This window comes from Varroa jacobsoni, unplaced genomic scaffold, assembly GCF_002532875.2.
Source record: "Varroa jacobsoni isolate VJ856 unplaced genomic scaffold, vjacob_1.0 scaffold_1283, whole genome shotgun sequence".
Lineage (NCBI taxonomy): Eukaryota > Metazoa > Arthropoda > Arachnida > Mesostigmata > Varroidae > Varroa > Varroa jacobsoni.
Window position 1 is genome coordinate 106,223 of NW_019214185.1, and position 24,937 is coordinate 131,159.

Here is a 24,937-nt window from a genome sequence, read left to right on the forward strand (position 1 = left end):
AAATTTAATTCACCACTTTTGTCATAAAAGTAAAATAAATATCATCAATGCAAGTGGAAATCAACCGCAGAAATGATCACTAACTTGTAAAAAAATTTAGAGGATGCCTTTATTGTGAGTACAAAAGTTATATTCATATGCTGACTGTGGTTAGTATGAAATCTCCTTCAATAAACGGAACGCCATGACACCGTACTCTTTGCAGACAGGTGAAACCATCAGCGAGGAAGTATTTGTCTGGGCGCACACAAACTGTTACGCCATCGTCGATGAAGGAAATATCGCTGCATGTTGCCTAGCAAGATGATGTTCCGGGTTACACTAGTCTGATCCTTCTGCATTTGCTGGCTGATAATCCAAGCGTATTTTAGAAGAAGCATGTATCAAACAACTTGTTCTCTGCAGCCCTCTAAATTACTACATATTGTCTGTTATTGAGCGAAAACCCAAAAAGTTTCGACAAAACATGATTGACTCCGTTAACGCCGTCGAAAAAGATGCTTATTAAGTAACCTTACTCATAGTCAGCCTAAAAGCAATGGCAATCCACCTGCTTTATTTTAGAGTGATTATTAGGCAAAAATACATTTTTTTTTCTATGGAAGGTAGCTTTTACACCCACCTGCCCCCTTTGACAAAAATTTTAGGGCTGAAGTGCTATCGCTCGACATTATTGAAATGGGTACGTTTCGACTAGCGTAAAGTCTATTGATATTTTTAGCCAATATTCAAATGAAATCTCCACTGTAACTTAATTAAGCGACTCTAACGATAAGGCTGTGATGGCTCGTAGGAGATATTGGAAAAACTCTAGAACAAATAAAACGTTTGAAACATTTTATGGAGCTTTGAAGATGTTCAATAGCTTATAAATTCTTAAAAAAGTAAGTGATTTAGATTTAGATGTAGGTAATAAGCAAGCAGAAAAATAGGAATACACCCTTAGAGGAAATTTGAGAAAAATATTTTTGTTGGTTAGCTCGAAATAGCTAAGGGCGGTAAATTTTTTAATACGTAGCGGTATTTCGAAAATGTATGAAAACTTCTAACTATGGCTGCCCATAAATCGACACATTCAACATGCAAAGCACATGCGTACAAATACAAGATATTCATAGAATTTGTACACGAACCGTTACTGTAACTATGCATTGACAGATAAAGTGTGCAACGCGTGTGCTTGCGAGTTCCTTGCAATTGTCGAAGCGAGCTTTTACTGAAGCTTTTCGAGCAACGTGTAACATGTAATAACTGTTATTATAGCCAACCGCATTGCTTCAATCAATGTTAAATGGATATAATACTTATGGTTTGTGCGTAATAAAATTGACGTCATTTTATTTTGTGAGCGTATACTGTGTTTTTTAAATTTTCAAAAAATTCTTAGTAATAATATTTTACCTATTCGCAAACTGGCATCAAATCATTACATCTAAAAATGAAGTATCTTTCATCAATTCGAATAAGAATGTTATAGTATATTGAAGGATATTTTCAACGCTTGTCTTGAATGTTACCAAAATATAATAATGTTGAATTTTTTAGGCTAGCTTTTTTTTGGCTTATAATTGCTTTGGCAAGCAGAAATGACCGCTTCTTATGTAAGGGTTACGTTTTTAATATAATGCTCTTAGCGCTTCCTAGACACACCAATTTATAGTTTGATCAAGTTCAGATACTGCTAATAAACGAGTTATCTTCGCTGATCATCCGAAGAGTGGACTAGTGGACGCCGTAGGTGGACGCCATTATTAAATAGCTTTGACGGTACGCCCGCCCATGTCGAAATGAAATGATGTCTGGCGTCGGCGTGAAGCAACTTGTGACTTCATTTAGGTTTTATTCGCACCATAATTGATCTCCGTAATGGGACCTATTCGGTTGTCACCTGATCATTGATTTATGCTGCAGTCTATTTTTTTTTTTCAATTGCTGCCAAACACAACAACGGCCGTTTATGGAAAGCGTGCTATAGTTTCGTTATATTTTGATAACTATACACTTTATTCAAAAGGTTTTAATGAAGTGATAGAGCTATGCATGATAACAAGTATGCTTTTATGGTTGCCTGGTGCACTGCACAGAAAACTCTCCTTAGGAGTAGGTCGCTTATACACCACTTTTGGCTACAAGCTCTGGTTAACTTTTGTTGTTTTGCGATCTGTTCGGTGTTTCGGTCGTGTCGATCATTACTGCTTTCAGACTTCAGCTGTACTTGCTGATATGATCGATCATCCGCTTAACAATGATGCCGACTCTATTTAGAATTTCTAGCTCGTTTTGAAAGCAGCGCGTTTTGCATGTGCACTCCCAACATTCTCAAGGATCTTCTTTCGACCATCGATTTGAAGAACCATCCAACATCGAAGATATATGTTGAACCACTCGAAGTATGAGCGGTTCAACATATATCTTAAATATCCAAAGTCGGGTCTTTTTGGACGGATCGGCGTAACCCGGTTAGATCGGCGTGTTCCGCGCAGAACTATATCTGTCACATTTGTGTATCTTAGGCTAACGGTCGTAACAACTCATAAGTTGCGGAAAGCTCGTTTTCGGCACTTTTTTCGATAGATTGTTTCTAATCTGGCGTTCTTTCGTCGTTTTTTCCTATATATATATATATATTGCGTCGTAACATCTTTATTTAAGTTTACTTATCTATGTATCTATTCTACTATTGAAATTCGATGAGTCCGTATTTTGGTATTGTGAGCTGTTCTGGAACTGTTTGTTGCTGGCGGAACACATGGACATGCAAGAAAAAATCTTTTTTAGGCAATCAGCGCCAACAAGCGTTACGCAGTAGCCGACGCAAACAACAACAATGATATTCAGATATCGCCACCGGCACGTGCCACTTTATCCTTTCCTAGTTTTTTCGAAGGTTATAATACTATAGATAAAATTTGCGGGCTTCTATTGTATCGTCCTGCTATTGCAGTTACTAGTCTCGCACTTTTTCAAACTCGGAGAAAGCGACCCGCGGTGTTGCTGGTCGCTTATAGTTATTGTTGATCGTAACAATTACCGGCATCGAGTTTACCCAAACATGTTCTCTGCTACAAGTCAATCCATAGCTGCCTCTTTCAAATAAAGACATCGCCCCAGGGCGCTTTACGTTCCGAAAAGTAAACGCATCCAACATTTGTAACAGAGGATAGCAAGACACGAGCCCAACATATAAGGGAAGATTGGTCTCTTGATTATATTAGCTAGCTACATTAAGTATATGTCTTAAATAGAATTATGAAGGATGTTGTTAGTAAACAAAAATCAGTTGATTCGTGAAATTGTATATTATATGTATATATAAGATCACACAGTATTTTTTTGTACTTATGCGTGTTTTTGTTTGTCTAGGAAGCGCCGACGAAGGCCAAACGGTTCCGCGACCTCGCCTTTCCCTAGGCTGTGGTATCCTTCGCAGGGTAATTGTTGGCCAGCTCTTGATACCGTGCCCCGGATTAGCCGGTTTCTGGTAATAACTTTTGTAGTCGGCGCGCTGACCATCGAGAGCATCATGCTTGTCCGGCTTAGTAATCGAGTGGATTGGATTATCCACGATCACAAAATATTCGATGCCGGCAGAGGAAACTACGATCAGGACGACGCCGTCAAATGTATGCACTAAATATACCTGTATTCGTACGTAGGAAAGGTGAAGCTATGTGGGCTATACCGTTTTTGGGCAAGGAAACGTCGGCTTTAAATCTGAATATTATCAAACTTTGAAAAGTGTTTCTGATGCACAAAGCATGTAATGGCGCCAATTCCACTAAATTTCAGAAGGTGTGAGAAGCTATATATTTGTTGCATTTTATTAAACTTTTTTTTAGAATGATAAAATATAATAATGACAAGAAAAAATTGAAGGTGTCAAAGTAACAAGCTTGTTCCTTTGCCGTGCCTGCCAAAACTATATCTCCAGGGCAAATTAAAAATAAATAACATTTTATAAATCATAGCATTGAATTATATTACATAACCGCCCTGGGGACCATACGTTGTTACATATACCCTCAGCAGGATGAGGTGACTTTATCTGGACTCTGCAGAAGAGCTAAATAGCCTCAAAGTGCAACTCAGCTTAGGTAGTAGTGCGTATATGTCACAATATTAACAATCTGTGGTAAGTTGTTGTGGTTTTTAGAATGGATATGGCATCTTTAGTCATATGACGTATCGTTCGGGCGACAGAATATGGTCGATGTATACACAACATTGCCGTCAGTCACCCTTATGAATCAGAACTGATCAATCAGTCGGCTAGTTATTTGCGCGCATAACTTCTTCGCAACAATTAGTTCCGCGCGATGAGATTGGCTCTGAAATACTGTGTGAAAAATTTTTCTGGTTGTCCCCAGCAGATGCAGCTGGTCAGTACTTGAGCCACTTAAAATCTAGCTTTGGTCTAGTTTTGGAAGTTCTCAGCAGAACTTCATGTTGGTATGACTTCTTACATTTTCATCTCACGTCAAATAGCCCGTAAGGAAGGTGTCTGCGTGCACATATCGCACAGCTCCGATTACGTTGTATAGGATTTAGCTATGACGCCAAGACGTCTGCTTCTGCATACCACTTTCAGTTTGTTGACGAACTGCGAACAGCAGCCGAAATCAAACGTTATACACATGGATCAATGCACGTTTTTGAGAAGAATATAAAAAGCAGTAGCAGTAATTTATAGCACCTAAATGAACCAGAAGATCGCATAATACAACCGTACAAACTACGCTTACTCGTTACCATTATGAAGCACGCTCATGACGTAGCCAAGAGAAACTGTTTCCAGTGCGAAGAAACGTTGGTGTTTCCAACGTGGTTCCAAACGGTGGTGACCCACCGAAACGAATCCCCTCTAACATAGTCTATAACGGCTTCTAGTGAGTTCTTTTCATCTTCTACATAATTCGGGGGCTATTTTACCCATTAGTTTTCTATAGCGGGTGAATCCTAATCTTTATTTGCCTAGCCTGCCAGCAAACGGTCAAAAAGTATGGTCTATTGTAGATGAAACCAGAGCCCTCTTGAAAATCCTTACGAGCCCATACGACCCCTGTTATTTGAATTATATGTGTTTCGTGATGTTTCACGCATAGTTTAATATGAGTTCGGATATTGACCTTACGCATTCGCCGGTCGACTTTTACAGGCTGCTAATTAGCATCGGTGTTATTATAAGCTTGATAAATCCTAAATGATAAAATTTTGGTCAAATCTAAAGCAAATGGACCATCTTAGTGTTCAGGCTTATCGAAAATTTCAGTTGTTCGATACGCAACGCTGCCAAATTCTAAAATAAAGATAAATGTAGATTTAAAAGCCCCAACGAAAATAATTATATGATTAGTCAAAAAATTTCAGAAGGTATCGAATCATTGGAGTTGAAACAAATAACTGAATGTGATATCGAAGATATAAATCAAGCATCGTTGTATTAAAAACGCAAATTCCCACTGTTTGTCGTCGCTCTTTTAGAAATTTGCTTGGTATCACCGTACATTCGATTCACTCGCTTCTAACAGTCGGCAAGGTATAGTGGCGTCTGATATATTCGTAGTTAATGCTTAAACGGTCTCTGCGGGTTCTGCCATTGTACCTGCTACAAAATAATGGTACTCCCAATGTTAGCGCGACGACCACGCGCATTACAAAATGTTTACCCTTGCGTGTTCGCCCTAAAGAAGTCCAAGCACGCTTGCATTAAGCTATCGCTGTTTATTCTGCCGACGTACTTTTTTTATGAGTCCTTCGTCGTTTTATGTTGACTTTTTTTTCTGTTCTTCCGGGGCAAAAGTTCATAACAACTGACTTCATTTCTCCTTATTTATGAAGGATCAACAGAGTTCCCTCTCGGTCGCTTAATCTATGTGGATAGTTGAAACGTAAACCCCCTCAATATAACTGTTTTCGAAGGGAGTCATAATAGAAGTAAGGTAATGTAGAGCTTGACTCGTCGCCGAACAGCTTATAACGCCAGCCCGTTCCTGGCGAAATGGTATCAGATTAGATGTGCGTACGGCCCTCTAGTAATAGTTATAGCCAACCTGGTAGCATGCCGCCGAAAAAGTACAACAACCAGGAATTGGATAGATGTAAGCGAGCTTTTTTCATCGGTGAGTCATTTTGTATATAGGCCATTAATGGCTTCGTGCGGTCGCATGAAAGCAAATGCGTGGAATAATCCATATAAATAAGCCTGGTAGCCAATAGGTATAGCTTTATTGTAAGAAAACAGAGTAAAGTCGCCGCTGGATAAGCTCCAATTGACAGAAGCGTGAAGAGCAGATGCAGGTCGATAAGAGGGCTCATCATACCTATGGATAGTGGCCTTCGAATCATCGCATTCTGTTCTTGGGCAGGAAGCTGAAGGAACGTGAAAGCAAAGTTTCCTCACGGTGAAAATTCAGGACAGATACTGGATTGAAGGGACGGAAAGATACAAAGTCAACCAATGTAATATTAACACGATACAGGGGATCTCTGTCGACCACATGTAGGACATAACTCCCGTTCATTTGATGGCGCCTTCTGGCTTAACAAGCGTTTCCAGATTTGCTCTGTTTAGCGAATTCGAGACCTCATTTATTTATATATAATATTTTACAGGTTTTGAACGTAAAAGCAAGCGAGCTGTTCAAAGCCAGTTATTAAAGTTGGCCACTATGAAATCGAAAACACAATCTAAAAGTGTACAAAATCAATTCACCCTAACATTGTTCAGCCATATCTTCAGCTTTATATATATATATCCAATGTGGTCAATAATAAAGATAACGCCTGCAAAGTCCGGAACGTGGTATGGAAAAGAAAAATTTTCAAGGGATCCAAGAAGCGGCTCGCTTGGAAATAGTACTCCGGATACCCCTCCTAACGCTTTGACTGATCGGCGAAAAATCAATCCTCCCTCCTTTAGAAGGGACATTTAAAATGCTTCACTCGGTTGAAGCGTGCCAGAGTATTCATGTTGTACCGATGCAACCCTATTATCTGGAGCTCTTTGCAATACACACCTGCATACGCTCGCAGATGATGCGACCCGCACAACGATATGATTTTTCTTTTAAATTAGTGATCTGATGTTAAAAGGAGTCGCGATTGCATCTGCGTTCATATCTAGTTAGCCTATAAACGATTTACTGTTGATCATTTTTGGCTACCTGTATATTCAGACTCGAGCTATAAGGATGACAACGGAAGCAGCAACTAAGATTGTTGATTTGATCTGCGTTGGTTTATGGCACAAGCTCATATGTTTCAAAACATGATCGTAAGGCCCTTTCGTCACCCGTAATAGCGGAATAAGTTTGTAAATTTTAATTGAATCTGGAAGACAAAACATTTGTGCCTACTGGCGCATACAGGCGACTAGCGTCAACCAACATGGAGATGCTAGAACTATGTCGATTGATTCATTATATTTCAAAAGTTTCCTAGTGGATTGCTGACCAGTGAGCTACAGATCAACAATGAAGGTTGCAAGGTGGCGAATTATGTGCTAACTTTAACTCGAAGGTCAGCAATTGCTAGATAACGTTTTGTATGTGCCTTCCGTTAAATCATCCAGCTACAATAGCTGCGCGACAGCTTGGCGGGGTGGTCCTGTGCCTATGGAACGGTTAACTACTCGCCTGGCTGAGTACGGTCTGGTGCTTAAGGCTTTCCAGTGCGGAAAGCAGTGTCCCCACGCGTTCTAATCGACTACGCTGGAGGGATACGTAGCACTCCAGGATGTCTTTCCATGCACTAATTAATTTAGTGAATTTACGAACGGTGAGAATTGATGAAATATCTTGCGAGATTCGCACATAGAGCTTACTGCTATAAAGTGATTATAATGTAAAATTAATTGAATTTTTCTCATTATAGTTATGAGTAAAAGTTAGTCACCTCCAGCCTTCAACAAGGACTCTGCTCTCACACACACCGTGCTTGCTCTCGAAGCAATAGCTCCTTTTTAGTTGGTCTGGGGGAACAGCTAAAGTTCAGCCACTATACGATCGCAAGTGTTTTTCTATAAAATAATCAATTCCAGCTTCTGAAGATTGATTATTTTGTAAGGGTAAAATACTTTGGCTTACTAAAGCGTATAAGTGGCTCAAACCATGTAAATACGAACGAAACTATAAATTTTTCGTTAATGCATATTCTAATTATAACTGCTTTACTGGAAAGCTGCTGTTCGAACAGACGGCAGAATTCTGGGGTAACAAGCACACCTCGACAAGTTTATGCTGCTATAAACCCCCATTCGGACAGGATATAGTAGTGAATATTCTGTACATCTAAAAATTTTTTTATTTTGTTCATTAATTGTTCGTCTCAGCCGTCATATCGTTTAGTAGTGAGGTTCAGTGTCGAACCAGCTGTGCCTAAACAGAATTTTGTTAGTTTAATTTGATTTTATTTCAAAATATTACACTTAAAGGCAGCTTAAATGTTGGCGAATTCTAATTATTTAACCACCAACTATGCATTGTCGAGCTCACCTACCGCTAATGTATGTCCTTCGTAAAATTCGTTCCCGCCGATTTGCAGAATTTGGCGGAAGAGAAACGATTATTTTACTATTTTTTTTCATTAGTTCGTAAATATTCCACTAAGAGCTTCCACGAGCCGAAGATACAACGCTCAATATAATAAATTAAAAACTAAATAATGCGTACGTTGTCCTCGGCTACTGCAGAAGCCATCCAATACAATTACCAACATCATGGCACGCGAGGCTTTCGAGTAAACTTGAGGATCTATCCCTATCACTATGGTTACCACAGCACTAACAACGACAACAACTATAGTTCAATGTAAAAGGAACATGTCTTCCACAGCCCCTGACAACATTTAAAATGTAATAGATTAGTCTGACTTGCAGCACTCCCCTGTACAGGTTCGGACGCTTGCATTCATGCGGGCCAGCTCTTCATCTATCCTCTTGTCCTTTCTTCTAATCCTCCCTCCTTCATCTCACTTTATTCTTTTTCTTAGCCTGCGCCTGTAGTGAAACAACCGGCATCGTTAATCAGCGTGGATAACTGCCGTGGCCTCTTCTCATAGCCGGATCTTTCGTAGAAGCACGACAAACTGTGGCTTTTTCGTATCCTCTAAGGGTTAAATGTGTGGGTAACCCGAGAATTACGTGGGTTCTAGCGATGTGAGCAGAATTCCGTTTGTTTTGAGGGTTTGTTTAAAGGATGCTGGCGCCAGTGGTGATGCATTCACGTTATTCGTGTCAGAGATTGCAACGACCGTGCCCCTAGGGCCGCGAGTGTAGCAGGGGTATTGTGGCACGCATGGTAGAATTCTAACTTAACATCGTTATTTATCTGCTTGTTTCGTATTCTACCTAGAGAAGGGTGTTTCTGTTAAGCCGCTGCTCTTGTTGACGAGGTGGTCCAAGGGCAAAGGAGGAACCAAAGGCAGATACTTGGAGCGACAAGGTGCGACAAGAGTACATATTTTTTTTTCTTTTAAAGTGTGTCTCTTGGAAATTCTAAAAGCCGAACGAAATTATTATCAATTTTTTCTTAGTTCTTAGCACTGTACCAAATGCCGCTCGGAGCAGTTGAATATATTAGAGGGGCATGTAACACGTGGAAAATGTGGAACAGGGCGCGTGCGAACTTCGCTGCTCGTCGGGATAAACTTTACGGTTCCCTAAGAACTCGGAAAGACTATCGGTAAAAAGCGAGTCCAACTAATGGTAGCGGTCCTTTTCTTTCGGTACTGCAAGATCTTCAAAGTTAGCTAAGGTTGACGATGCACAGTGCTCTTTGCTAATCATTGGATATGCGACGCCACCATAAGCGGCCATTACACCAGCAGGAAAGTAGCCGGAGAAAACCTAGTAGGCGGCAAAGCGTGTGGATTTCATCATTTATATAGCGTTGTATAAAAATAAGGAAAACACACACGCATTGTATATATATAAAAGAAAGACAGAAAGAAAGAGAGAGAGAGAGAGAGAGAGAGAGAGAGAGGGAGAGAGAGGTATCATTAAACGTAGCTATAATTTGTTTGGAATACTTCATGATACTATTATTAATTTTGAACTTCATTTCGTATTTCTGTCGCACAGATGGTGCCTTAATAAGCCTCGGCAATAAGAATTTACGTCATCTCTAACTGCAGGAAATTTCAGTATGTTTCTTTTCTTTTTGATGAAACGCTTCGATCTACGCGTGATCATTTTCAAATGTATTGTTTACACTTTTTAAAGCCGGTGTCATAATCATGATCGTGGATTTTCTCAAGTCTGTGGCATAATTACTCCCTGCATGTAAGGACAGACCCTTAAGTCTATAGTAGATCAAACAGGCAAATGATTTATCTCTAGATCTAAGCCTGTGTGTGCCTGAGCTGCTATGATATGGTTGAACCCTTTTTTGGCACAATACGTATTAGAACTTTCAAGCATCGATCGTAATCTATCGCCGGTACTGGCTCATTTCGTTGTGTACATACGGAAATGTAATTATGAAAGGGTTCATAGGGGAGAGAACACATCTATATACACAGATCTTACAACGATACTATGGCTACTAACCGTAAAGGCCAGTGATTCTGAATTATTCTCGTATATATAGGACGTGTAAATAATACGACACAATTTTTACTTTTTTTTTTCTAATAACATTTTCAACATAAACAGATGTGCAAATATGGAATAGACTCAAAGATCTGCATGCACTCAATTATATGATATTCGTCACATGATATGATTCTGGCAAAATGGGCCACACATAGCCTTTGACGGTTTAACACGGTCTTTCAAATTTTATCATGCTTATAAGACATTTTTACAAATCGCATTGGTTTGCCATTGTGGTAAAAAGCGGAAATATTTGTCCAAACAACAACGTAGCTTTCAGGGTGCATTATTTTCCCTAGCTCCATACGGTAGAATATGCCTTTAGCAAAAGGAAACATTTCTTTCCTAGGAAGAAGGCAATCTATGATAGAAATATGAGGATATTAGTAAACTTTAGAAAAATATGAAGTACGTGGAAGCGGTGTAATTTGAAAATAGCTTTACATCGACCAAGAGACGATAGACAAAGACAAAAATACTACGAATACACTCGAGTTAAGCAAACATTTGAGCGGTTGTGCAAACAGAGTCGGACGAAACGTTCACAAACGAATATACACAAAATCTCGAAGTAGTTGCGCATTTTTCATGGCTCTATTCCTTCCATAAGTGTAGCGGTTTATTGCATTAGGTAAATCACTAGGGCACGTGAGGGATGGTCTAGTTTCGAAATCGGACGTAGGTACCACTCGTAAGCGAACCAGTACCGGGCTCAAAATTCTAAATAATGCCTAAGCAAATACCTGCATTGACTTCAACTATTGCCTGCAGATCGTATTCGAATTATGCGTAGTATTATATTAGGAATAAATATGGAATAATCTTGCTGCCCAATGTTTCATGATTGTATCGATATTAATTGTGCTAATTTTTAATGCAGCATATGGCCCTTCTCGATCGACAGCTCATGTGGTTGCTAACGGAGAAGCTGTGTACTCATTTCCTGTTATGTGACTGAAGCCGCACAGGGTATACGGTAGCTCGCAGTGATCTCTCTCAGTAGTTGTACAAAAAGAAGGCCTAAATTGCTCGGGGAATAGAAGAAGGCTTCTATCTTGCAGATGATAGATAAACACATTCATCATAGAATTCGTTGCGGAAAAAACCGTCTGAACGGACAAGTAAGTGTATGCACACGGATAACATTCTGTGATTCATCACGATCATTCTGTGATTTTTCAATATGCAGCCTTAAGTTGTATAGCGGCTTTCATTGTTCATAGATTAGTTTTAAGACAGACCACGTTAGCCTGGAGCCTTCACTTCCAGCACTTGAGCCATTAGGCACTCAGGGCTTCTGAAGTCTGAAGCAACGCCTAGCGGCCCGGTCTAAGCTGAAGTCAGGGGGCGGGCACACTTGCGCCGTGAAGTTCAGACAAAAAATTAATTTCAAAGTCAAATACGGAAATTCATGTATTCAATGCGTACCTACTTTGTCTAGAATTTATCTATCAATTTTCTAGTATCCAATTACAATAAGACTTTTTGTACTTAAGCTTATTAAGCAAAATACATTTATCGTGACAGGCACAATCCTTTGATTGAAGGCCAACTCCCGTAATCTTAACGAGTTCGGCAAAATGTCTTACAGGGTTCCCGAAGGACATGAACTAATCGAATACTCATTTTAAGGTACATATATATATATATATGTATATATATGTGTTATTTTTTACAGCAGTACACTTATTTGGTGTAATGAATCACTGTTTTTTCTCGGGGTGGAACATTATAAAAAAACAGATATTGTCAGCTGGAGATAAGAGTTGCGTTAAATATTAGCAATATAAGTCCGGAAAACCTCGCGATAGTGTCATGAAAATATACTAGACAAAGCTGCCTTTGTGTTCAAAGTCAGTTTGAGAGCAAGCTCCATATCACATTGTATTATATAGTCGATTGTGAGATGTCATACAAGCTCGTCCTCCTCTTGTTTTTTAGGGCCTTTTCCCCAGCTGTGTAACAAGCTTAATTAAGCCTTCTACGACAGATTTAGGCCGCGCACAAAACACGTTTTCGGCTTATCCGTCTTGCTAGCCAACTCGTCTCCTGTTGCCATACAAAGTGTTCATATTAATACAGTGGGAGATATCTTTCAATTCTGAAATAAATATTGACAGCGACGTTATGCTGACTGTTTGAAACCTATTGTTGAATCATGCCGGATCATGCGACCATTCGAAAAATATGCGTAGTGACGGTCTCAACGGTCGGCGTTGACGGGAGCCATGACGACTATCCAAGAGCGGAAGTGACAGGTTTTTGTTGGTGGTAGCAGCTTTAATTTTTCTCACTGCCTTCCACGACGTTACCTAAGCCTAGCTGCCATTGCGGCAGCCGAGGTTTGGAGGTGCTTTAGAGGATTTATTCGACTCGTGATTTTAGGCAAATAGTGGTTACTGTAAAATCGGGAGTAAAAATAAGGAAATTATATATAACAACTGAGCGTATTAGATGACGGACTCCACAGATGATTTTCGATTTGTTCGTAATGTCTTTTAATTCAACTGTGGCCGCTCGAAAAAATTCTGTTAATAATAATCGATAATAGATTATGGTTAAGGTTGTCGATAGCAAGGCTGCGATTGACAAAATCACATCGGACCAAGAAATCGAGAGAATGGATCAGCCTGTCGTAGGCCACAGTCGTTTCAAGAATACGAATGTCAAGAAAAAAGGGAGGCCTATCGAAATTTCAGGTAGATTCTCGGAAACTTATCCGTGGCCAAAAGACACCACGAGTAGGCTGGGAAAGGTCCTGTGACGTTCGCATCGGTCTAAGCTTCCGACGTCGGCCTATATTTTGCTGTTCCAGCTCTCACAACAGGATCTCCATTATGGTGGAAATGGGGCGAGCGGAGGAGGGGGTGGGGTTGCGGATTTTGAAGGAGCATTCAATGGACCCAGTTCGTTCACAGAGACGTGCAGAGTAACTGTTGGAAATAATAAGTGAAAGGGATTGTTCGCTGGTCGCTCTCGTAAATTTGGAACATGTTCGAAAGTATCGCACTCTCCTGAGAGAAACCGGGGGATTGAAAGAGAAAGAGAGGACGTGTGGAAAAATATGAGCTCGAGAAGGTAGTATTTCTGGTAGATGGAGATGTATTATCAGACCGATACGCGAGCTTTGCTGACAGCGGGTACAGAAATGCGGACAATGTCATGGACCACTGAAAAAGAAAAGATGAGACTGCGTAATAGAACGCTTCCAGTTGAGCGCTAGTCATTTCAGGTTGTCTTTGCTCAAAGATTGATATAGATAACTGCATAAAGTGCAGATATACAAGAGAGAGCGGATAAGTATCGTAAATATATCACAGGCAGGACCGTGTCGAGTCAATTGTACTTTTTTGTGAACCTTTGAGAATACTGCAGTAATCGAATACCTATTGTGACGTGGGATAGGTAAATAAAACGAAGATTTCGGTGGGGCTGATTGCATTAGATAAGTCTAAGTGAACTGTTTTTTTGCAAATAGACGTTTGTATTGTGCTTGTGTTTGGAAACGTAAAGTCGTTATAAAAGTGCTAGATAAAAGTTGCAAGATGCGATGATATAACATTAGAAACGGCTTTTTCATCTGTACATGGGGTTAAGGTGTGACAACGATAAGAGCGGTGAAGTATGGCTGCTCAAAGGTATTCATAAGCGCGCTTTCTATATGTTGCAGATTAAACAAGGCAAACGTACACATGAGGTCCTTCTTTGAATATGAGAAACTTAGGCTTTATCAGGAATAAGTTTAAAGCTATTTTATTATTAACAAAAGATCTTAATGTCAAAGCCCGTTTTGGGCTCTGTCGAAATTATTGATAAGGTTCACATTTTACTAATTCCTCCAATAAATAAGATTATACTTCAACTAAGATTATACTTAATTACGACTTTTCTATAAAGATAAAGTTTTAGATAGATATAAATTTATCATATTTGCCGATGAGGCCCTAACTAGATAATCTGAAAAAAGTCTGCTAGTTTTAGTAAACGTGTAAAACATTTTATTTAAACACACACAAATGTTATAAGAAACACGCATCAAATAAGCTTCGTTCATTGTTCAGTTTTTCTGAGCTGTTTGTGGACTTTCTGACATGTACGTTAGAATCGGTTACTAAACTCGATACTTGCTCAAGCTTATTATTATTGGTTATTAAGAAGTTGGTCAATATCTGTGACCAAATAATGGGTGTTTTTGTCGAAACACTACGTCCTTATGTTTTATCATAAAAAGATAAACTATGCAGACTTCTGTTTTTTTTTTTTTGCTTATTATAGTATAGTAGTAGTAGTAGTAGCGTGTGTTGCGTTTGGGTGGTCAGTCCATCGTGCCGGTTTGAGACGGCCAGTTCTACACGAGATCTCTCGCTTCATAATGATTATGGAACCCTTTCCACAATTACGTCGTCTGCTTGGCAACAAGCTGGTTGATTACACTAGTTTCAAGTTATAATGATTTGCTCTGACGAAAATTGGACAAAGGAAGTTACACGCATGGCACACCAAGGTCATGATCGCTCCTAACACATTCGACATAGAACATCAAACGAGTTTGCATTGTTGTTAATAACATCATACAATTTGGGCAAATAATAATAATAAAAGAAATAATAGAATGTGTAAGCATTTTAACTTTATGATTGTGGGCCGTATTGAATGAAGACAGCAAACCCAGTTCCATGTCTTGGGGATACTTTCCGGAATCAGTCGCGTGAGTCGACAATAGGGCCTTTTCGGTCGACTGATTCTTTAACCTAGGCCGCAAGGCGAGCAGTGCGATTTCATATCGAGCAGCATCCAAGGACCATTTTCGTTTCAATATATGTCTGCTTTACTCGTTAATCGTCATCACAAACCAAACAATTGTCATTTGTTTAATTCAGTGATTTAAGGTTCTTGGACGAACTTCGATCCACAGGTTATTACGCTCCTAATACATGTATCATTAGTGATATGAACATTGTCTAATTGTAAATGTCGGAAGCGTAGAATTGGGGGTTTACAAGTATTATGACAACTGCTTCCAAGGCGCTTGTTGCCGGACGTTTAAGGTACCAAGCACTTTCAACAGATGGGACTAACTATTACCACGGGATGTAAACATCTACCATTGCTTTTGGTCCCCTTCGTATGGTACAGTAATACGTATCAAATACAATAACTAAAGAGCTGTGTTTTAGCCTTCCCTTATTGTTGAAGAAGAAATGCGCTTTTGTCCTTTCAGAGGAAAGCGCGAATTGTAAGACGTAATATGTTGAGGGAAATCGGTAACGTCTATCTATATTAGAAAATTCGATGTCGGCAACGAACTACGGAATTAATTACATAATACCACCAGGTGGCAATTATTTTTGGCGAGAATATTTTAGGTTTTGGTCCAGATTTCAGTATAGTTCGTGCGCTTCGGTTCTGATATGTATGTTCTGACTTTCTCACTGTTACAAAGTTACAAACATCTGTTTTAAATTTTTTTTTATTATGTATGTATATATATATTTTACCGTTGTATATGAACTGTATCGGAATCGGATGCTTGGAGTTTATCACAACGCAAGTTTCCGAAAAATAGGCGTCGTCTATGAGATGCAGTGCAGGGCACGCTAACTCTTAACATGCCTATCCTAACTTTTATGAGCCTATTCCCAGTGCAGAACAGTATGTCCAGAATGTCTACCCGAAGTCACTACTTGGTAAGCTAAAGCCTTCTTGAACAAAATGAAACCGCCAAGGCTGACATTTATTTATGCATGATACAAGCTTTTCTTTGTCAACAATGCACTGCGTCAGCTGCGCGAACACCTCATTCACAAATGGCCAATATTCACCTATTGCTTCCGAACTGCAGAGGGTACCGAAAAAGAAACTTGTTAACATTAAGTTTTTATTTATCGTGTAGTCGAAGGACACAATCAGATATAAACGATACGATACGATACTATTCTGGTTCTCCTCTAATTGGTCCTTTTTACCATTCGTGAAACACTGCTTCGTATCATTTTTTCCCTATTATAGGACATTCATGAGTCTGTACGTTTCCAGTACATTTAATGTATATTGGATAGAATCCAAAATAGGCTTTTCGTTTTAACCTAATTACGATTCTCGTTATCGATGTGGAGCTTGTTGTGGATGGTCTTTGTCTTCGGCTTTCGTAAACACCATCACGCGTTTCTGTCCCAGTTCGGACAAAGTCTTTATCTGAAAAGGTGCTTCTTCTTTAATGTCGACCTTCTCAGCCTAAGTTTTTTCTGTTAATCAGCTATATCGTTGTCAATCGTGTTCCGTTCATTTGACAGGCAGGCGATAGTACGGTAGAGAGCGTGGCCTGAGTGTATATCCGTGCTAGACGTGGGAAAGACAATAGACAGGGAATGTCAGTGAAATGATTAGGGGTAAGCAATAGGGATATGACTTTTAGCGCCTACAATCATAATAGCGGCTTTGTAGCCAGTCCTTGGTGGACCCTGCTCATGGGTGGTTTTTTGCCCCAGTGGATCACTCTGTCCTGCCGCCTCTCGCTTCTAGGCGTATTGCTTTGTGCCCTTTCCTCACGAGAGTCGTCTGCTCCGGACATTCTGTCGGCGAAGGAAGGACAGGAGCCCGACGTCAACAGCGCACACTTTTCCATAGACCAGGCCAGAGGGTACCGCAGCAGGCAGCGGTACCACGGCGGTCGTGTCCCGCAGGGATAAAGTCCTGCAGCCTGATGTACGCCGCTGATTGGCGCGCGGCGACGTTAAACGCGCGTTGCCTCTGATGATCTGCTGTTAGTTCCTCGTTCGGCGGCAGTGGTGGCAAACCCCATCTATCAGTTCATGTGTGTATGTGTATTTGTGAATATTAGTACCAGCCAAGTAACACGGGTACTACCCATACTCACCGCTGTGAAGTCCACGGCGAAGGCGGCGAATATAACAATGACGGTTCAGAGCACATAGAACTGCTATATTCTTTGTAATACGATTACTTCTACAAGCAATATTAATTCAAGGATAACTATTGCCGCTAGCGCGCTACCTCGATTAATTAGTCAATCGAAGATTCTACTACTACCGTCACCCCGCCGCCTTGCGGAGCACCGGGGCGGATTCGCGCAGAGCAATTTGCCCCTGTAGCCCCAGCGTCTGCAGTCCTCCACTGTACGTGCATGTGTGTAGTGAGTGCCGTGTGGGGCTTGCTGTGGTGTGTTCGCAGTATAGTCCGTAGTTTTTTTGGACAAGAAACTAAGGCTAATTTCATGTTTCCGTACTTCTAATCCCGCTGTTTGTTGATTTATGTATCATCTTATCTCGCCATCTCCATTTACTAGGCCATATCTCAGGATTAGCCAATAGTATCGGTGGAACACCGAGCGGTCGACGGAAAAAGGAAATCCGCCAGCAAATAAAGGACGGAAAGTTACTGTTTCCTAATTGCACATTGACTATACGGTACAGCTGGTTTGCCTACACTGCTCACCACTCATTGAGCCACTGGTGCCGCTTCTGCGCTATAAAATGTATTTGAAGTGAATTGTGGCTTGGCGATGGCGAGTTTAATTGGCTGCTTAACTGCTGGTTCGTGATCATAAGCTAGCGAAAGGAAATCTATCCTATTTTTTCCTCTGTTTTAGTCTTTCCCACTCTACTTCTGAAAGATCGAAGCCACAAGAGAAAACTTCGCAGGGAACGCCTAGCGCGTAGTATTGTGTTGTGGTAATATTTAATTCACACTGTCGCGCGGTGGATGGCGATGCTGCGACGCTCGGTAGACCTTGAGGCGGGTACATGCGACCCTCGTCGTCATGAAGTTAGTATTCGGGTACCGTGCAAGAAGATGAAGAAGCGTCGTGAGCTGGATGCACTTATAGCAAAAAGTCACAAGACGTTATCAGCTGTGTATAAGTCAGGCGGAAGCAGTGGGTTCCCTGGTCCTCACGGGCCTCTTCTAAAGAATGATTCGGATTCAGGATCTGATCTCGAAGGGTTTCCTTCAGTCGTCAGTCCTAAACACCAATCAGCATGCTGCAAGTAAGTATTCTTTATACTTAATCTATTCGAACTCATTAATATTACTATACTGACTCATTTTTAGAAGAAACAGAGTACTTCATTCACATCAACGTATTCGAAGCGTTCAGCGTATCCCTACAAATGCACATTCATGTTGATATGCGGATCCTATGTATCAACCTCATAAGATTTCATCCAGTCTTCTCAGAGGTTTTATTTTATTAGTATATGATTTGTTTAGAACTCCTTCATGCAAGAATAATTGAATTAAGAGTTCTTTGATTAATTTAATCTTCAATCTGTGCGCGTATTAGAACTTTGGTCAATTTCTATAGCGTAACGACTGGAGAAAGACCTGCTTTCCTGCAACGAGTAAAAGCGTACGCGTTATTTTATAAATAATGCACAACCAACAATTAAAATAACAGCTACACAGAAAAGGTGCGAAGCACAAGGCAGAAAATGGGCTAAGAAGGCCCAGACCTTGCATGACATATAGCACGCCAGTTAGTATTCTTTACGCGGGACCGATTGTTCTATGCCATTTAAATTAGCCAAACACACAGTGCTGATTAAAGATATCAAACGTCGTCTTGATGCCTTAACGGTTTATAGTTTACTTCTAAGCTCTGATGCTTAGAAGTAACATAGAACTAATTTCACACTTATTTAATTTAAACATCGATCAAAAATTTAACCTGCGCGTGCGCTGAATGTTGTAAATGTTCTGTCTGTGCAGGCTGTAAGCCATAAAGGGCCAGTGTGGGCTGCAGCTGTCGCCCTTTGCGCGCAGAAGTTCGTTTCTGTCAGAGAATATTTTAGAAGACGTTCGAAAGTAGATGATGGGATCCGTAGCCTATTGGATCAAGCCTGCTTGCTACCCACTGGCAGGAAGTTACAATGGGCGTGCGCGCGAAACACGATTTTTGCATGATGAGCAAAGAATAATACTGGAAGGCTGTCGTTCAAGTGATACCTGTAAGATCAATGTAAAATTCAAATCCTTCTAGCTCCTCCACGAGCTGTTAGACAGGGTTAAATGTCTAAAAACGTATTATGAAAATAACGACATGTATTCTGGAACCCTACACATCACGCAAGCAGCGTTACGATGTTCATTTAAAGAAATTGATGTTCTTAACAAAAAGGCCTTACATTAGGTGAGCGACTTTGGATAGAACACTCAGTCCCACTGTGGCCAAGCAACGGGAAAAAGTCACAGCTATAAAATGTCAGCCAGATATTTGAAGTTTAGGAAAAAGCGAATGAACGAAATTTTTTGAGGTTACCTGGTAACGGCAAGTGTTACTTCTAGAAGTAAGACAAAATAATAATAATCATAAGATTGAAAAGTTCCGGAACGATCTGAAATAGATCTTTGTATTTCTCTTTTCTACTATTGTCATTGTCACGCAACCTCCGACGAAAAGTAGCCATCATGTATCTTTTAGTGAGTCGTCTATTGTACGCTCCACCGAAGCAGCAGTTCCACCTATATGCGAACGGCTTATTATAAAATAGAGCCAAGGTTGTCGAGGACCAAGTATTGCCTTGCATGCGTTCGCCAGTTCAGCAAGCGACCTGCTGCACAAACTTACTAATTAACGCCTAACAGGACCACACGCACAACAACACTATTACTTATTAAATAGAGCGGCGATAATTTCTGCAAATTGGTTCCACACGGAGCGACGCAGTAAGTAGGATCTGTGTCCATTGATTTTGCTGCCTGCACAGAAGTCTGTGCTCATAATACCTAAATCATCATGAAGTAAATTCGACTAGCACTGATACACTTACACACACTGGTGTCCTTCGTCATCGTCTCATTCTTCCACTGCAGGGAGAATGGTGCCCTGAAACCATACAGGCTGCCGGTAGGTCTTGACGTACGCCCTGTGAGTCGGTCATGAGGGATGAACCGTTACCTCGCATTATTTATTGATATAGTGCGTTAGCTGCTTTTGTGCGCGACGCTTGCATTGGTGCTTAGATTATCCACAGTTACTTTTAACTGTAATACCACGGTAAAGTGTAATAAATCCCGATAAAGAATAACTGCTGGTGGCACAGCGACGTAAGGAAAAAAAATATGAGTAAGCTGTTGATGGCTATTACTTTCAATACCAGCAAATTACTATTCAAAGCAATGAAATATTGTTAAAAATTGTTGTGTAATTAGAATGTCAAAGCTACTGTGCCTAGCAGATGCTGGAAACTGTCGATGAGGATGACGAAGAATGATTATGAGAGATCAGCTTGCGCAAAACGGCTCGAGACATTAAAAAAGTTGGATTTTGGAGGTAGGCAAATGTTAATTAAAAAAAAAAACTATTCTCCTTTGACGGTTTGTTTTTACACGGGAACATACAAACGTTATTGTAGATGCAGGTTCGAAAGGGCCGCTGGTGAGGAAACATTGTTTCCTTCAATGAAATGCGTCCAAACGCCCAATGTTGTAGGTTATACCGCGTTGCAAACACGTTAACGTAAATAGATATGTCAAGGCTGGTCAGATGCGATACCGTTCACATCGAAACGTCAGCCAGCGGTTTCATTCATTTTATCTGTTCACTCATTGGCGCTTGGTAACGTTTGCACTGTCGATCTCAACACGCTTCTACGCTCCGAATATTATATGCTCTCACATGTTGATAGACCGCTACTATCGCGGAAGCCATTTCTAATTATTAGAGGGCTCTATCAGCAATGTGCTAACGAGCATTCTAACAACAACAGAAATATATATATATACTATTTTTTTTAAATGCTGTTATTATTCAACCTGGCAGGCTGTTAACTCACTTGTGTATTGTTTTCGTAGGACTCGACTATAGAGGAGGATGGGGTTAGTCGGGAGATATCAAGGGCAGGTAAGGGCGAGAAATATGCTCCTCCTTGTAAACAACCCCAGCGCTCAGTTTCTGAAGAGAGACGCCCAAGACCGTTGGCTACTCGAGCTACGGCTTCGAGGTGGAAACATTACAAAACGTTTCTGCTCGGCTAGACTATGGATTTGTCCATGGACTGTTTCGGTACGCGAGATGAACGCAGATAAGGACACAAGGACGTACATGGGCATAAAATCACGCTCTTAGAGATAGAAAAGTGTGGGTGGAAATCTGGAAGAGCAGCAGAATGTGAAGTGAAACAGCAACCCCGGTTACGGTTGCTCCGTAATGGTAGCCAAATCTTACTGCTTCAGAACAGGTGCACTGGTAGGTTCCTTCCTGTCTGGCAGTTTTTCATGCTTCGGTGTCCATACACTTATTTGTTCAAGAGTCAAAGTTAATCGAGCCAAACGACCGAGTTAGCAAAGGCAAACCAAGCTATCTAGTTAATGGCACAGATGCTCAACAACAGTTGAAGTGGTCGTAAAGTTTTTAGGGGAAGTGGCTGTTGTCGTGGTAATCGTGGGGCTAGATTGCATAGAATCGCTAGAGCAGGTTTCGTCTGACCGTACTTCGATCTCGTTAGAGATGCGTCGGCGAATTCGCCTGAAATCGGCCCGTTGTCTAATTACATTAACAAACAGCTGTGAAATAGCGTTATTTTGCAAAAGAGTTACACGGCTTGTTCTTATTGCGTAACTTTCACTGCAGCAGGTGTAAGTACGTCTATAGTAACAATAGCAACTTGCGGATCTACCTCATTTAGAACCTCTGCCAGTCTGGAATGGGACAGGCAAGTAGAAGGATGAGGACGAGGAGAAGAAAAAGAAGAATAAGAGGAAGAATATGAGGAGGAAGAAGAATAATAAGGTGGAGGAGGAGGAGGAGGGGGAGGCGGAGGCGGGGAAGTCTGACAAGGAACCAAAACCGTTCAAGCCATAATCCATATAATCGCCCGTCCGTCCGTCTATCAGCAATTGGCCTGCAGGCTGACTGGCTATTTGATTGATTGCACAACAAGAATGGCCGTTTCCAATATTGACTGAGAATACGCGCACTCAGTGGCACTCGTATTACGGTTGATTGTGTTTTTAATGCACGTCTATGGAGCGATTGTCTTCGTAACTTCAATTCGGTAAACTAATTAACATAGAATTATAGAGAAAGCAAGAGTCATTGACTTGAACTAGACTAGAAAATATACAATTATATGGGGATATAATTAATGTGAAGCAGAAATCTTTTCCATGAGTTTCTCTTTGCACTAACGTTGCTGTCGTGGCCGCAGTAACGCATGCTTTTTACCTGTTCGACTGTTACGTACCGGCCGCTATTGCAAAATGAGAAGATCATGTCTTGGGCGATGCTGAGCCGGTGACTGAAATGACAGCGGAAATTCCGTACGGCATCATGACGTAACATTGTCTCAAGGTCAAATAGATTTTCAATGTATCCCGGGCTTATGGAGCGCAAGAGTCTTCTGAACAAAAACCAGCCAAATAAACTGTACGTTTGGCAATCGGATTTAGGCGATCTTTCTTCTAATTAGCGAATCGGAATGAACACGTTCGGACGGGAGCTGCCCTGACGCTTGTGAGTCTACGTATTATCACCGACTCTTGTTAGCATCAAAACGACAGCGGAATCGACGGCTCGGATTGTGTATGGTACCTTTTAACGCATTCTAATTACCCTACCTACAACCCAGTCTACTTACGTCTTTTGCACTACCTTATTTTGGCATAAATAAGCCCTACCGTAGTCGATTCCACTGGGTGTAATGATTTTTGCTTTATCCTCCCCCGGCCCATAACCGACCGTTTAAGTGAGAAAACCAGTTTTTTTCTCTTTTTCCTCCGTCTTCATTTTTATCCCTTTGCCGATCGCGACGATGACGACGACAGCGATTATCGCGCCCTTTGTTTAGTCTCAGGACACCGGCAGGTTCATTATTTCAAGTAGGCCACAGGGTACAAGCTACGATGAGGTACGAGTGCTGCTTCTGCTAGCCTGAGATATAGCATGAGGCGGCACCGTAATCACCATACTACCTAGAACGCTGTACCGGACTAGCTTGGCAGTCTGCTATCACCTCAGGAATCCCCTCGGCGTTGTTAGCGTCGGCTGCTTAGCCACGACCGCAATGGTCCTTGCTGCTGTTACTACTGCGTATGGCGCCCGTTGCCTAGGCATTTTTAATCTGTCCGGCTCTGCTTTAGAGTGTATAACTGTGGTCCTCGAAGAATCATTAATAATAACACTGACTTACCCGTCCGCCGATCCGCACCGTACGGGTTTATTATAGCTGCCCATCAGTTTTGTCCTTGAAAAACCAACATAAAGCGAGTGGCAGCTGAATGCTGCAATTTTGACCGTGACAATGGTATAATCCCGTGTTACTGACTGGCAGTCCCGTGATGCTCCACAGGACTATGCTACTATCGAGTAAGTTGCCCTCCGCCTCTTTACGTCCGGTTGCGAACATACGTTTCAGTTATTCGATGCCAATAAAAGTCATTGTGGATGGAAGCGTTTTATGAATTTGTTATTACACTATGTAGCGAATCGTGTGACACGGCTCTTGCTGCATATCGATCCATTGAATCGAAGGTATGTAGAACTAAGCAATAGATAACTGAAGCAAGCTTGATACATATGCCTCGTCCGCTTTGCGATCTATTCTACACGAAGTTTATAACGCTGTGTACAAGTTTGACTATGCTGATATTAACAGGAGATGCTGATGTTAACTAATTGTTGTAAGTCGTGAACGGTCAGAACTTGATCGCCATTTCGTGCACTCGATACTTTGTAGGTGTTTTACGGGCCAGTGAACATATGGTGCATATTCTGCCAAGATAAGTATCGAGACATTTATAGTAGTATATAGTTTATAGCCGGATTTGGAGAAAAGGTCTGAATTGAAACAGGACGAGACATTATATGTGGAGGAGGAAGGGCGGGGGGCAAAAAATAACGGTAATATTTATAGACAAATGCCTGACACTTGTCGGAGACCATACCCAACACGGGGTCGTCGTAGTCGTCGTCGTCGCTGCCGCCGTCACCAACTCGAAAATTATTTATGGCGCCCAGGGGATAAACGCTGCGTAAAAGTTCTGTGGCTTGACGTCGGGCGCCACCGAAACCTCGTCGTACGACGACAGCGAGGACCGACAAAAAAGACTTTGCTATCAACTGAAGGGACTGCGAAATGTGGACTAGGTCTTTGGCAAAGCAAAGCATCCCAGCGATCGCGGTACTAACTACGAAACAATACAAACCAAATGGCCGGATACTTCAGTGTCACGTACAGGGCTGGCACAACAGTGGGATCTAGCATACAAGAAGAAAGGTGCGCTGAACCGCTTTGGACGTTCGGGACAGAGTTGCCTATTGCCGAAAACACCGTGAGACAACCTAATTGGACTACGTGACCAACAATTGTCGTTGCGATAAAGCAGCTA

At 41.2% G+C, this 24,937-nt stretch overlaps 1 protein-coding gene across 3 annotated transcripts in view; it reads left to right on the forward strand.

The window, feature by feature from the left end:
• LOC111268433 (uncharacterized) overlaps window positions 1-24,937 on the forward strand; it is a 90,743-nt gene that overhangs the window by 2,797 nt on the left and 63,009 nt on the right. The window contains exon 2 of one of the 3 annotated variants that reach the window (XR_002685219.2): window positions 206-1,353. Coding sequence is in view for 2 of the 3 variants with exons in the window: in XM_022847417.2 (XP_022703152.1) it covers window positions 18,314-18,597 (284 nt within the window). In the remaining variant the exon portion in view is untranslated. Of the gene's footprint in view, window positions 1-205; window positions 1,354-3,363; window positions 3,624-17,211; window positions 18,598-24,937 lie in introns of those variants that run through there. The other 2 variants (XM_022847418.2, XM_022847417.2) reach the window with 2 other exon arrangements.